The 15,723-nt window shown below is 37.4% G+C and overlaps 1 protein-coding gene across 2 annotated transcripts in view; it reads right to left on the bottom strand.

The window, feature by feature from the left end:
• Nucleotides 1-15,723, bottom strand: part of ELAPOR2 (endosome-lysosome associated apoptosis and autophagy regulator family member 2) — a 173,955-nt gene that overhangs the window by 21,036 nt on the left and 137,196 nt on the right. For both annotated transcript variants that reach the window (XM_058725236.1, XM_058725237.1), the window contains 6 exons: nucleotides 14,634-14,771; nucleotides 12,880-13,143; nucleotides 12,005-12,178; nucleotides 9,794-9,983; nucleotides 8,450-8,546; nucleotides 7,772-7,873 (listed from right to left, as the gene is read on the bottom strand). In XM_058725236.1, coding sequence (XP_058581219.1) covers nucleotides 7,772-7,873; nucleotides 8,450-8,546; nucleotides 9,794-9,983; nucleotides 12,005-12,178; nucleotides 12,880-13,143; nucleotides 14,634-14,771 — 965 coding nt within the window. The remainder of the gene's footprint in view (nucleotides 1-7,771; nucleotides 7,874-8,449; nucleotides 8,547-9,793; nucleotides 9,984-12,004; nucleotides 12,179-12,879; nucleotides 13,144-14,633; nucleotides 14,772-15,723) is intronic.

Below are 15,723 nucleotides of genomic sequence, written 5' to 3'. Positions count from 1 at the left end.
AAAAGAATGATGAACTAGACCATGGTCTCGACAGTGTGGTGGGGTGGGTGGGGGCGGGAGGGGGAGGGGGTGGGACATGAAAACAAAACAACCTGAAGTGAAAAGACAAACAAAACAACTACCAGATCGACACACAGCTGAAGGATGGAAATGACTGGGCACTCCTGGTTTGCCTCAGCCAGACGATGACTTCTTTCAAGAGGCAGTTACTGTCACCACCCGGTGATGACGCAGGGGCCTTAGACACAGGTGCAGGATCGCACTGAACCAACCACCAGGCAGGGCTGGAATGGAGACTTTTTGAAACTGCTTGCTGGTGGGTGGGCCTATTATATCAGTTTGCCTCCTTCCTTTTAGGGACAGATAAACACAGCATGGATAAAATTAAACTGCTTTTACTGTGTAGAGAATCCTTATTGACTGAAGCAGGAAGTTATGTGGAAAGGTTCTGGTGGGAATGGCTGTTTTGTTCATGAATTAATTAAAATGGGGAGAACACTATTCCCTTCATTTGTCTACTATACTTCCCTTAAATTAAGTGTGCAAATTCAGGGCAGTGCCCTGAAAACCTCCTTTAGACCTTTGTTGCTGCTGAGTACAGGTGTCCTGAAACACCTAGGGCAAAAGATAGACACACAATCATAGGGAGAACCCCAAAACACCCCTTCTTAAGTTTTAACTTCAGATGCCTTTCTGATGATAGGCAGTCCAAAACTGTAATTTTCGGTCTACCAGCGAAGTAAAATTCCATACGCTCAGTATATATTCTCAGGATACTCTACAATATGAACCCTGACACAGAAGTCTACAATACCTAAAAACGGACTACGTTTTTAGAGGCCTATCCTTCCAAATGCTTGCATGCTGTAGACCAAGTCAACGTGGTGAGATGTAAATAAAAGCATGATTCTGTGTAACGTGCTTCAGAAAGAGAGGCCTGGTACTATGAGAGCTAAGAACAGTGATGAAGGGGGATGCTTTGGAACAATGGCTTAACTCTTACCTGCCTTGATTTGTTTGTAAAAGGGAGTAAAGTATATTCAGACCAAGAAACAAAAAGAGATTTAAAAAAAAAAACGGTAAGTACAAGAGATGAAAATCATGCCACCTAAAAAAATGATCCCTACTTCCCATCAGTAAAACCAACTCAACATTGCACTTCTGAAAAAAATTGGGTAACCTATTAGAAATGTTTTTCAAGAACACAATTATTATTTGCATAACAATGAGCTGAAACTTTAAAGGTAATTAACTTTTTTGATCATTTAGCAAAAAGTACCAAAATACTTTCCTGCTCAATTCTCTCCTTCCCAAATTATTTTGTTTTATCTTTCCCACACAGAGACATTTTCAAGGGTGGTGAGGGCTGTTTATCTTGGGAAAATAAAAGAATAAGTTTGGTAAAATTCGAGAAAAAAACTGAATAAAAAAGAAAAGGGGAAAATTAATCAAAGTTGCAAAGAGCTCTGCAGAGAAAACCTGGGTTACAGGTGTGGCTGGACTTGCAAGTGATTTTGTGTTTTTCCACAAGTGATTCGGCCCCTCCCCCATGCTGTTTCAGATCTGTAATTTATCAGAAATGAGATGTCTGTTCCACTGCCTTCACTGGGTTGTTATAAAGGACAAAATGAGAGAACAATTTGGGAAAGTTTAAAGTACTGCAAAATATAAAAGACTATTAACAATTCACATCACTTTCTATAGAACTGGGAGAAGTACAGAATTGGGGGAAAAAATCAAGACATTGATATAACTTATAAAGCTGCCATTAGGTGTCAAAATACTGCAATGATTCAGTGCCTTTCCCCGGTAGACTCCACTTTTTAAAATATACTCTTAGGTTAAAAGCAGTTTAGTTTAGAATCAATTCTTCAATTCTTTGAACCCAACGAATCATTTACAATGTGGAACATCCAAATTTGATTCTTTGTTATAAACATTAAGTTCCACAGTTGAATCAGCCCTTCCCTGTGAAATGACAAGGATGTAGGAAGCAGTACTAATTTCAATAGTGCTTATATATAAAAGGAAAATAGGAAAAAAAAAGATGCAAGAGTATATATATATATTTTTTTTTTCTTCTACTAAGAACAAAAAAGCAAGTAGTAAGATAGACAAACACTTTAATGCCAAATATGTGAAACCTTTTTCCCTTTGATGACCTGTGCCACCACTATCTCTACCCCCTACCCCCTGGCCTTGTAAAGGTGTCACTAATTGTGCTTCTTTTATAATTTTTGATCCACAAGATCACCATAGAAACCAGAGAGTAGATGTCTAAAGAGCCAGTACATAATCCTGGAGAGCTGGGGTATGCAAGGCTAGAATTCCACAAGATGACTCCAGGGCTGTGAACTCTAGGTAGAGAAACCACCATCAACACAAAGGATAACGAGGTGCATCCTAATTTGGTTTTACTGTTAAACGAGGAAGACTTTCCAGTTTCCTTATTTTGCTCTGGAACTGCCTTACCACTGCGGATAGCACTGGCCATGTGTAAGAATCCAGGTGAATCTTTTTTTTTAAGTAAGTGATGTCTTGGATTCTAAATTGGATACATTTTCTGGGGGTAAAGTGGACTGAGCTATGAGTTATTAGCATCCTCTAAATGAATCATCTTACCTAAAGCAGGGTCTACTTGGTTCATCTACTAATTCATGGACAGTAATTCTTAATTTCTTATGAACTATTACAACCCAATACTCAAACTATTGCTAATTGTTTAGACAGTTGATAAAGCAGTATAAACTTGTTTTTGCCTGAACTTTATGCAAACTCCAAAGTTAAAATAAATTCATGTACGGTGTAAGTATGTTTCTATCCCTCGTACAGTGGGTCTCAGGAGACCGGGGGGAAAGGCCATAGTCTTATATGCCTAGAACTTTTCTCATTTGGTGTCAGAGCACTAATGTTACTCAGACGCTTTCATGTGAGGCTTTTCTGGGTTTCTTGGGGTTCCCCTATCTCGGAGTTCACAGACGGGCATCGTCTGGCATAGGAGATGCTGACTAGCTGCCAGTAACTCCCTTCGACTTTGGCTTCTGAGAAAGCTCAACCTTTCTCTGCTAAGAATGCCAATGGGCAGAAAGCCTTCTTGTGTGGGGTCCATAAAATGGCTTTGGTTCTTGCTCCAATTTTGTTTGCCCTGAGGCTGAAGAGTATAAATCACTTATGACTGAGTTTGAACATAAGATTTTTTGACCTATACCTCTTAGATCCAGGGATATAAAATTCTACCAGTCTCCTGCAAAAACCGCCCTTTTTACAGATTCCCCCTGAGGTTAATTACCAAAAGCCAGAATCTGATCAAGATCTGTAAAAACTACATTAGCTGACACTCCCCAGTCCCTTTTACCTCCAGGCTCTGCAAAATCTGTCAAACTTTTGTCATCCTTATTTCAAAATGGATCCTTAAACTTTATGACTGTTTCGTGACATTTTTATGTCATGTCTTAAGATTACTCATTAGTGCTGAAGCATATAATTTTAACGATTCTGTATTAGAATTTTTCCATTTCTTAATCATAATGGGTTTTTACTTGTTGCTCATAGTGTTTTATATGCCTCCTCATTTTCATCGTTCTAAGAACATATTTGGCTTTAAAATTTTAAATTCTATTGCCTTTTAAATTTAACTTGTGCAGATTTAGATATCTATTATCTGTCCATAAATAGTTCAGAGGAAAAAGAAAACAAGGAACTCCGTTAACCAATCATTATCCTCTGGCTCCTACCAACTCAAAATGTATAGACATCTTGGCTTCAACAGAACTCCCCCAAAACCAAAGAAGATACTACATTAGTGTCCTATAGGTCCAAAGACTTTGACAGAGGAACTCTCAATCAGAGCCTGTGGAATAAAGCCTTGGTACATTCAACCTCTGAACGCCTTCAGGACAGATTTCTGAAGCATCCCTTTTGTGAGATATAATATTCTCAGAGGCTATGCTTTCTTTCTTTCTTTCTTTTTTTTTTTAAATGAGCAACAGCCCCTCTCCACTTGGCCCTGAGACGCCCACTAGCTTGACTCCATCTCTGAGACTGAGGCTACACTTAAAACTGAAGATGAACTTGGATTTTGAAGGAGGTTTTGGCAAAATAGTTTTAGACTGATTTATGAACCACCCAAGCAGTTAAATATAGTTATAAGTTGAGGGAAAGAGAAAGAGAGAGCACGATGTTTTCCTCTAACTCATACCATTACTAAAGATGACCTTGTTGGAGGGAGGATGACTCATTTTAAACAAGGCACCAATAACTTGCAGATCAAATGAGTTATCCCCCAGATAAATGTGATATTTGTCTCTCTGCCTAGTGTGCTTCTTTGCAAATCTCTACCTGTGAAGAACTGGAGGGAAAAAACAGCAAGATGAAAACATGATGGTAAGAACAGAACGAGACACAGTCAGGACAACATTCCATCCTGAATGTGCCAACACAGTTATACAGACTGGGTCCTCAGTGTTTCCTACTGTGTGAAATGAATGGGTCTGAGGGATCTCTAAGGTGCTATGACATCTCCATTATCAGAGTAAAAATGATTCCTTTTGCCCATTTTCTAATGATGCGTTTTCAAAACCTTTCCATTAATAGAAATTTCTCACATATTTGAAAGAACTCTTCAAACACAATGCTGGGTCCAAAGTTTTCCTAATGAAAGAAGAACTTCCAAGTTTTCCAACCACCTCCGATCATGACTGGAGGCTGGCAAAGTTTCTTAGGCAGAGGCTGGAGGGGGATCTATTCAGGGGTATCAGCAGTCTACTTTGTTACAAATTCGTTTGCTGGCCAAGATACAAACTGCACCAGATAATCCCAAAGTCCAGCCTGGCTCTCAGATTGCATCTGCCACAGACATCATGCTGCTAAATTTTTATCTAAAATGTCTCACACCTTCCAGACACTTTGTAGAATTAGAAACCAACTGCATTTGCCAGACCAAACAGACAGGTTGTAGTTTTCCAATTGCAGATTAGTAGGCAGCCCTGATAATTTGCTGTTCCCTCTAAACTTCAGATGAGATACGTAGAGAATACACATTGCCCCTTTTCTCCTGCCCCACGACTCTGTTAAGACATTCCCATTTTCCCAGGTCACCAAGATACAGAGCCCCAACCAACATCACTACTACTAAAGTCTCCTTTCCTGGTTTGCCAAGATTCTTGGCCAAGAGAGGAGAATTCCCGGGGGTGGCATCCCTTCCAAATTGCCAAAGTCTGCTTTCTGAGATTTTTTTGGTTACAGCATATGAGATTTTTCGAGGCAAGTGCCTGGTTAGCACCTTCCTCTCTTATGGAGATCTTAAAGCTCCCCAAAGAAAACTGCAAAGTAAATCCGCTTCAAAAGTAGCGTAAGAAACTGGGCTCTGTTAACAATTCCTTACTGTTAGTAGGAAATCTTTATTCAGCCCCACAGCTAAAAAAAATTCTAATTATTTCAGGACAAGCTGCTGTTTCTCATGTTCTGATCCCAGAGCTCCCCCTTGTGCCCTAATGGGAAACTGATTCAAGAAAGAACTAAAACACACTTAGATTGTTAGGTTCAAGCAGTTCCCTAGAGCAATGGTCCTCAAACCTGGATGTGCATGACAATTATATACAAAGTCTTATCAAATATGGGTGAATGATTACCCTTTAGACTAAGGTATTTTAAATTAGCTTTTCAGAAAATTAACATGCAGAACAAAGTTTGAGAATTTGTCTCAGTGGGTTAAGATTAGTAGCTCCTAAATTTTAATATGCTTAGGAATTGTCTTGCAGGTTTTTTTAGGATTTTGTTTTTAAGTAGTCTGTACACCCAGTGGGGAGCTCTAACTCAAAACTCCTAGATCAAGAGTCGCACGCTCCTCCATTTGAGCCAGCCAGACTCCCAGAACTGTTTTGTGTTTAAAAAATATATATTCCTATGCTCAACACTCAAGATATTCTTTATATTTTTGGAAAGATCCAGAAATTGATTTTTAAAAGAAACCCCAAGGTTTCTTCTCAAGTGATCTTGAGAAACCCTGGCAAAGACAGTTATATTCCTGAAGTAGAATAAACTACTACAGGTTAAAGGAAAAACTACTTTTCCCCTCCCCACAAGGAAAAACTCAGTTTCTAAGTGCCATAATTTAACATCAGGAAACTTTTTTTTTTTTACCTTAAAACATCAGAACCCACCTTGGGAGAGTTAGAGTGGATATATTTTCTCATGGACAGATCTAATCTTTGGTAATATTATCTGCTTGGATGAGAGACCTGGAGAGGCTTTGGAAGCCATCCAGGTAGACTCCTAGAGGCTAGACTCTGAGAGGTTCATTGCTAAGTCCAAGGAAGGATGTTATAAGTGCTACCATTAACAGAACAAGCATCTTAACTCAAAGCTATTTGGGGGGATATCAGGGAATAATTAAAGAAACTCTAAACACACTTTCTCATAAACAAAGGGTGGTTTGCTGCCTTGACTCTAGCTTGGATGCTGGCATAGGGATCCTCCACCAAATGATGCCCTTGAGCATCAGGCTCCCTCTGTCTCTTTCACTGATGTCTAGTAACTTTTATTATGTTCTCCTCTGATCATACACTTCTCTCACCTTGAAAAGGTGAAAAGAAAAATTAATTCCTAGATCTATGAGAACCAGAGAAACACAGTTGGTTAAGAGGTGAATACGAGTGTCCTTTTGTGCCTCAAAGTAAACCCACAATATTGATACCCCTGGAAATACTTTTAAGATGCCGAAGCAATGCTCAGACCACTGATTTCCAATACTGATGTCCTGATATGCATAAGCACAATAGCTTAAAATCTCTCAATGGTTACTGCGAAACTATCAAAAACAAAACTAAGTCAGTCATTTTCTTTTAAATAAAATTTAATATAAAATTTTATTTAAAAGAAAATTATATATGTGTGTGTGTGTGTGTATATATATATATACACACACACACACACATATATATTTATATTAACTTGAGAAATACGTTCAAGTCAAACTATGATAAAGGTACCTTAATCCAACAAATATTAGAAATAAACAATCTACATACAGAACAATGAATAACTGCAAAAAACAAAAATCAGCAGACATTTAAGTGTCACTCCCACCATGAAAGCATTATTTAAGTTGACAGTTCTGAGTCCATGAAATTGCCCATTTTCTCCTAGTGTTTCTACCCAATATGGACTGTAGAAGTCAAATCTAGACTGTGGAGAGCTACTGCCTCAACTCCAGCAAGTCAAATGAACTGTATTATATATTCTATAGATCAGATTCTACCTTGGTGATTCTGCCACTATTAATCAGAAAACGGAGGAGCTGGAAATGGATCATACAAATTATCCACCCTGGCCCCTATTCTCTCACAGAGAAAGAAACCATGATTCAGAGGTTCAATTACTTCAATCTCGATCACCCAGGTGGTTGACTGTTGATCAAGAACTATAAGCCAGGTTATATATAATCCAGCTCTTAAGGAAATTGGGACTAAACAGTAAGAATAAATACAAGGATACAAACACTGTAATTATATGTTGAAATAATTTTCAAGACAATTAGGCAAACAGGAGGCGAATATGTCTTTGAGGAGATTGGGATGTACTGAGATTTGTGAGGACTTGTTCCTCTTAAGAGACACACAGCATATCCCTATAATAAAAACCTACATATTCTTCTGTTCTCTTTCTGCTTTGCATTCATAGGGACCATGTTTTAAAATAGTAAGATTCTGGGGGAGTTTTGATTCCTCACAATAAATACAAATGTGAAATAATCACATAGAAATAAGAATACCTGGGGACTGAAATCACTCCTGCTCCTGGTTTAGTAGGATTGCACCTCATTTTCACAGCAGTTGATCGGCCATTAACACAAGATGTTGTAGTTGTAGAAGACCTATTGAAAGGCAAATGTCATTCCACAGAACAGACATGACATAGATCACCAAGACATAAATATCCTGTGTAGAACTACTTCTATACTCTATGAAACAATGAAAAAGAAAAATGTGTCCAAGTTCACTAATTGAGAATTTTAATACAAACTGGGCTCATTTGCTTTCACTGCCAATGAAGAGTTGACTATTTTCTCAGCTAAAGTGATAAAGCTATCATCAAGGTGTTTAGCAAGGTTACTATAATTATAATCAAAGTCACAATCAAAAAAAATTTTTAAAGGGAAGAGAAGCCATATCTACTTTTGCTGTTATTAAGATGTATGAATTACAAATACTGTCTAGACAATGAAGTAGAGTCTCTTTATTGCCTAATTTAAAAGAATATATATAACAGAAAAAAGACATCTATCTGAACTATAACACTTGCAAAATATTTCATGTTTCCTACTTTATACTCAGTCTTCCATTTACACATTAATCACTGATTATCTGTTAAGTATAAGCTATGACTCTAGGCACCCTGAAGAGACATTCTTTTGATTAAAATTGTCAAGGTAAGCGGCATCTTCACTTACTTATAAAAGAAATGCACATCTGGTATTTGGCTAGGTGGAAGTGGAAACATATCTTCTTTTATATTAATATTTTGCAATGTAGTTTCAACTGTCACTCCTAGTTAACAATAAAAAAAAAAGCTATTAAGCAATACAGGAAAATTAGGTTTATTTAGTTTCTGTGTATATGAATAGAAAACAGCTTCACTTTGATACTGTCATTTGACCAGAAATATCGTATTAAATTAATGCGTTCATGGTAAGACTAAGAACCTTATGAAGCTCTATAGAATAAAAAAATAAAACAATCTACTCTCTAGCTCTGTTATTTTGTTTAAGTCACTTCACTTCCCTGGGTGTTATGTCCTAATTTGTAAAATTCAAGAAGTAATTGAGATAATCTCTAAAGCCCCTTCCAGCTCTGACATTCCAATAACCTAACAATATAAAAAGTTAGGTTTTGTAGAACAAGCTGGGTTATTTTGCTAATACAGCTTTCAACTCAGTATAGATATACTTGAGAAAACAAAAAATTTTGTGCCCTAATAATTTCCAGAAAATAACTCCAAAACTTGTTTAATCTAAAAGTCAGGCATTTTTCTCATTCCTGGTAGGCAAAATGAGAGCAGAGCCAAAATGCAAGCAATAACAGCAACCTCTCCTTCAGACGAGGAGTTCTGATGCTGAGCACAAGCTTGGTGACTGACCTTGGTGCTGAAAATTAAAGCTCAATTCCTCTGGAGTCTACAGCAATGGTCCTCAAATCTGCTGTATGTTAGAATGACCTATGAAGCTTGTTAGATTGATATGTAGTTAAATGTTTTATCACCATACCAGAGGTTCTAATGAACTGGATCCCTAAAAATAACTGAGAGGTCATTCTTCAAACTTTCCTATACCTTCCAGTCCACAAAGACAGAAGAAACAGGTAGGGAATAAAACTTGGCACATTCACCATTGCTAAGTGTCATCGGCTTACTTTTCATACAAGAAAATATTATGAAAACTGGTGGTAAATATTATGATTTAGATTTATACATTACTTTTTTTACTATTATTTTGTTTATAGTTTTGGTTTCCAAACTTATTTTGCTTCTTAAATTCCTAGAGAACTTGATGAAAGGCACAGACTCTCAAAAAACATCTTATCACATATGAGTTAATATGTAAACTCAGAAGATACTTGTACTCACTTAGATGGATCAATAGATCTCAATTGTAGGAGCTTTTTAACCATGTTACAAAGGGATTAGAATTACCTATAGCCTTCATCATCTATGGCAAATACCAACACAATGACAAGTTATCAGTACTATAATTTTAGAATAACTGCATGCATGCATATAGGAACGAAATGAAGCTTACCTAAAAATGTATCTGCCAGAATGATGGACTGTGATGATAAGGCTGCTCGGAAACCCTTACTCTCAGAGGGAATAATAGTTGACTGGCATACATATGCTCCTACCAAATTCGTGTAATCATCTGACCCTGCCACCATTTCCTTTACTGTAAAGTCTGTTATATTGTTGGTACAAAGAGCCATCTTCTTCCCCTAGGAAAACAAAGTCATCAAGAGGTTTTACTGAAGAGTCATTCTCTAAAGTGGATCTCAAGAGAGCTAATGACTCTAGTAGAGCAGTGGCTCTCTCCTCACTGCAGAGATTCTGCTTTCAATAAAAGGAAGTGGGGCCCAGGCACCAGCATTTAAAAAAAAAAAAAAAAAAAGCTCTTGAGGAATTCCAACGTCTAACCAGGGTTGAGAGTCATTTAAGTTATAATGAATATATACACTCAATACTACACTGCTCATCCAACAAGCATCATTTATGCTGATGAAAGCCATCTAATTTAAGGAACTAAAATCATCTATGAAAACGTTGATTCATAGGATAGCAATGCATTCAAAGAGACCAGATAACTCTGAGTGAAGGTTTTAATTCCAAAGGAGAAGACTTGCTCTTCCTTCTCCTTTACCGGCCTACTGTGGCAGAAAGGAAATGTGAAGGCTGAAGAAGAAAGCATAAAAGCCATATTGCAGCAAAATCATAGGACCCCCATCTAAGTTCTTAATAGTTGGTCACTACATGTGTCTTTACTCAATGACATGTACCTACTCAACTACACAGTAAGTTGAAGAGAATACAGAGATTTACTTTTTTAATCATTTAATCGGTTGGAATATATAAAGTTAAAAGGCTGTTTAAATATACTATAGTCCCTCTGCAAATGACCATAGCTTTCTCTACAATTTCTATGAAGGAATATATAAGGGGGAAAAGGACATGATTTTACTGATCTTAGATGTAAAGTAAGCACACATGAGCATAAAGAAAAGAATACAGATTTATCTTTCTTAATGCAGCTAACAATCCAAACTTAAAAAATTTTCTCCCTCTACCAAGCCTTCTCACACTACAGGTACAATATACTTTTACTAAGCTTAAATTAAATGGCTGAAGCCAAGAAGATGAAAACAATGGAAAAGATGAGAGAGAAACTACTGAGGAAAGAAAGAGGTAAACTACAATAAAAGGAATGAGGACAAAAAGGAAAGAAAGAGGACAGAAAAGAAGAGGGGAAAGATGGAAGGAAAGACAGTGGTAACACGGGCACAAGAACAAAAAGAAGCATAATATAATGTGTAACTAATCTCATTCACTGCTCCACTCAGTATTCAACATAACAGGTATTTAATATTTATTTATTTGTCAAATGAACTGAGTAACTAAGCAATAAAGTGTGTTTGATCTCTCCCTGTAAAATCAGGACAGGACAAACCAAACTATACCAAATAAATTTACAGATCTTTTTGTCTGAAAACATCTGTGGTCATCAGATCTCTTTTTGTTTCCTTTGCACAAAGTGTGGCACAGCATCTCATAATGAAGACCACTGGAGATGCCAAAGTTAATATGGAAAGAAACATGGAGGAAACGCCTTATTACATTTTCATCACTGCTAATGGTGTATACATATACATACTCTCCTACCCCGACCTCATAGATCTATAAAAATACTGGGCATATAGTCCTGTAATTCTTCCCATTACCAGCATTGAGGTTCTGCTTCTTCCCATAGAAAAATAAGATCCCATTATTTATTAGCAGATACTACCTGATCAAGCGACATTTGTCTCCTGCTTACCTCCTTTTTTATTGTTGAATAAGCTTCCTCTTGGAAGTCTTTTTCTTTTAAAACGGACGACATAAAGAACAGTAAAACGTTCCCAAACCAAAACTGCCAGACTGAAAAATAGGTGGGATTGACAAGCCTGACCCATTTTTACAAAAAATGAAAGATGCTTCAAGTACCTACACCATAACTCCAAGCTTTGGGCTTCAGTTGGCTAGATAAGTGCCTTGATGAATGCAGAACCAGACAAGGTTGGCCCTGCTGGAGAAAGCTGCCAGCCGGCCTGCTAGGAGGCAACACAGAATTTAAGCAATCACAGCTCAGTTTCTGACATTTGATTGTTAGTTCCCATAGAGATTTTATTGGGCCATCAACACAGAAAATATCAACTCAGGCAAAGCCGAAATACAGCTCCATCTCACTTTGACAGCCAGAACTCACCTCATGCCCACATAAACTAATATTGAAGAAATGGAAGTATTTTGTTCCTTTGGAAGTAAAGCTGGGTCCATTCATTAACGAGCCCACGCTGCTGAGGTTGCTGAAGTCATAGTGCAAACTCTGATTTTCTTTTTCATGGTGGAAAAAGCAGTCACTATAGCAAACTGAGTGGTCCTTTGATTAGAGATTAAGAAATTAAAAAATATACAGCACAAAAGAAAATATTAGCTGCTATGAACAATGTGTTTCAAAAAAGTTCTATGTTTGAAACTCTTTCAGTAATTTTGTCCTAGTTATATTTTACCATAGGAATATAGAGAATTTCCAAACACTAATTAGATCTTCCTAGGTAGAGTTCAGGAAGATCAGCATTTCTCAAAAGTAAGAGTGAAGTTACTCCAAAACTAGTTTCTTGTATTAAGGTATTTTAATAAACAGCCACAAGTCCCTGTTACACCAGTGTCAACATACAGTAAAACTACTTTCTCTTTCACTCAAAAATGTCATCAACCTTTGCCCTTAAAATGTTCTAAGATATACTTGTTCTCCATATATTTCTATGTCCCGCCTACAGAGGTAGTTTACTTGCTCTATCTTAACAGAAGACACAAAATATCAATTTTAATATTTTTGGAAGGCATTCTTATTTGAGTGCTTTCCTTACTATTTTATGCCCCCAGGAATTAGGACCTTCATGGCACATATTAAGTGCTTAAGAAATGTTAAGGGCAGAAAACACACACGCACAAATGAAAAAGCCATTTCTAAATATAGCTAGCAACTTTGTAGTTGCCGGAGAAATATTAAAGGGAACTTCTGAGTTTCTTTATGAAGGTGTGTCTTCCCGGGAACAACTGAAACGCACACTCACTTACCTGAGTGCTTCTACTCCCAGGCCCACATGGAATACAAGCCTCCTTGCCATAGACTTGATGTATGGACAGGTAGGTGTCAGGTGGACACTCCTTGCACTGGTTGGTTTCTTTCTCAATGTAGTGGCCTGGGGGGCAGGGGACACACGATGAGCCCGACTGTTCAGAACCGAGGGCACAGGCACGGCATGAGGACGCCACCCCATCAACTGCATTAGTGGCAGTGATAGAATAAATCTTCACCATGTCATTGATGAACCGTCTATTCTAAAAAGAGAGCAGAAAGTAATGACTTCTGCCTTGGAGCTGAGTTGTAAAACCAGAGTGTTTTGTGTTGATATCACCAAAGAACCAAGCAGAGTGTTCCAGCCGAACAGTTTATAAGTGACAATGGATTAATATGATTTCTTCTCAGTTCTTTTAAAAAACAACCTTCGATCTTAACACTAGAAGCTAATTTCCACAGTAATGGAGTTCCAGGAGTTTAGCCACAATCACTACAAGATCTGTCATAACTGGTACAAACTCAGGCACGTTTATAGGCTTTACATCTGGATGAACTGGTATGGTTTAACAGTGGAACAACTTTATCTCCCATACTTGTTTATTCGGATATAAGCCTAAAAGTAATGATACCATAGGATGTTTGCAGTGTGGCAAGTGGAAAAGCTTTGGACAAGGGAGTAGTCTTGGAAGACCAGGACTCTGGTCCTCACCCAAACACTGTGTAATACTGATGCTATCACACCACCCCTTTGGGACTCTCCCTCTCTAGTCCTTTCCCTAGCCTATGACTGATTTCCACCAAAAAGATGCATAGTAGAGAGCAAAACCTGGCCCTGACTATACTTTTCCTTCTTCTGACATTGCATCAAAGAAGATCTAGTTCCCACCAGGCAATGGGCACCACTTTATCAGTAGAGAGCAATGCTAACCGAGACAACTTAATGTTTGTTTCTTGTCTGGGGTAAAGAAAAAAGTCAAGGAAGCATTCCATAGCACATTCATGCCCCATATTATGGTAATCCAAACACTGGCCAAGAACAATTAGAGTCAAGTAACATCTGGGAATGGGTTCCCTGATGAAAGTCTGAAGAGAAAAGAGAAAATGTTCTGCATTTGCTACCACAGCTTTAAGTGGTTTACCTTGTTTTCACCTTGGATAGTCACGTCTATGGAGATCCACAAAAATAACAGTCCTGCTACTATTGAAACATACAATGGAATTTACGTATGGGAGAATTAAGGTCTACTCTAGCAGGGAAAGTAAAAGAGAATAAATAATTCTGTGTGTTAACCCACTCATGTGTAATACACACTCTCCAGGCTGTAAAAGGAGACACAACTACAATGAAATAAACTAACACCAGTTGATGGCTCCCGGACAAATGTCAGATCATTCAGAAAAAGAGGAAGACGGTCACCAGCCTTCTCAAAGTCTCAGAAGGCTTTAACAATATGTTTTTAAATAACTACAACATTAGATTTTGTTTCTCTTAAGCTTTCAGCAAATCTATCTGTTCAGTGGAGAACAATCCAAAGATACACTGTGTTACTCAATTCCATACATTTTTGCTCTCAAAATATATATATATATATACACCATTTTTGTACAAATCTCCATAAGCAAATGATTGATTCTACATCAATAAAAAAACTAAGTATTTTCCTCCAAGAGATTTGAATGATCATTTTGTATGAATTTCCATTGGGAGCATCATCTTTGTGTTAAAAAAAAAAAAGTGCCTGGAACTTACATCTTGGCCCTGATTAGTTCTCTGGAATGCCCATGTAAATGTAAATGTTGCATTCTTGAAGATGATGTGGGTATAAGCTTGTTTTTCTTTGGTTCCACCCCATGATTCCACCACGTTGGTACTTTTTCTATTAATATCCTAAAATATAGTAGAAAAATATAAACAAAAAAGGCATAAACTCAGTATGGATATACATATGTATACACTACAAATATGTGTGTATTTACAGTAATCCCTGTAAGGTTAGTGAATATTTATCTGGAGGGCACATAACTCTAGAGCTCTCAAAACATGCTTCAAGTCTACATAAGCACTCACTAGCTTATTAATTACAATTTTTAAACCACGTTGTCAATGTAACCTGAAAGAGGTCTCAAATTATAGTATATTTAAGGGTGTGTGTGTGTGTGTGTGTGTGTGTGTCTGTGTGTGCGCCTACAAGCATATGACTCTAGCTTAGGAAATACACTTAGAAGGGAAATGTAATTCCTCAAATTTCTCACAGTAAACTTCTAGAACCCTCACAGAATAGCAAGGTTTTCCATGTTTATCTTTTTTTGTTGAGAGATTCTGCCAGGCAGGTCTTGCACAGGAATTATAAGTTCCCCCTGAACTATACTTGCAACTTCCAGGCTTCCCCAAGTGCAGACTAACCAGAACATTATTTTAAGTTCATGAAATCTTCTCCTGCTTAAACTTGAATTCCAAAGGATAATTTTGTATCATATTTTATTTCTGATTTCCTTAGCTAAATTCAATATTCAGAATAATATACAAAGGTATAACATTTCAACCAATATGCTGTCATTAATGTGGTGAGAAAGCAAATATAGTAAGTCAACCGATGTAATATGCATCTAATTAATTTGAAGTGAAAACTTCAGCTAACCTTGAATTTTCTAATTAGTGTTGACTGCAGAAACCTTAACAGAGGGCTTAGAAATTTGGATGGGCTTCTGTTATCTGGGATGTTGACAATACACGGCATGAGCTCAAAATATGTCTGTTTCTTTCTATGATGTAAACATAGGAGTCGAACATTATAACATAATCAAATATGGTACAAAGATATGTGTCTTGAGTTCACACC

The sequence above is a fragment of the Neofelis nebulosa genome, chromosome 4, assembly GCF_028018385.1.
Source record: "Neofelis nebulosa isolate mNeoNeb1 chromosome 4, mNeoNeb1.pri, whole genome shotgun sequence".
Classification (NCBI taxonomy): Eukaryota; Metazoa; Chordata; class Mammalia; order Carnivora; family Felidae; genus Neofelis; species Neofelis nebulosa.
The sequence above is the reverse complement of the archived record's forward strand: the minus strand, read 5'-3'. Positions and strand labels throughout refer to the sequence as shown.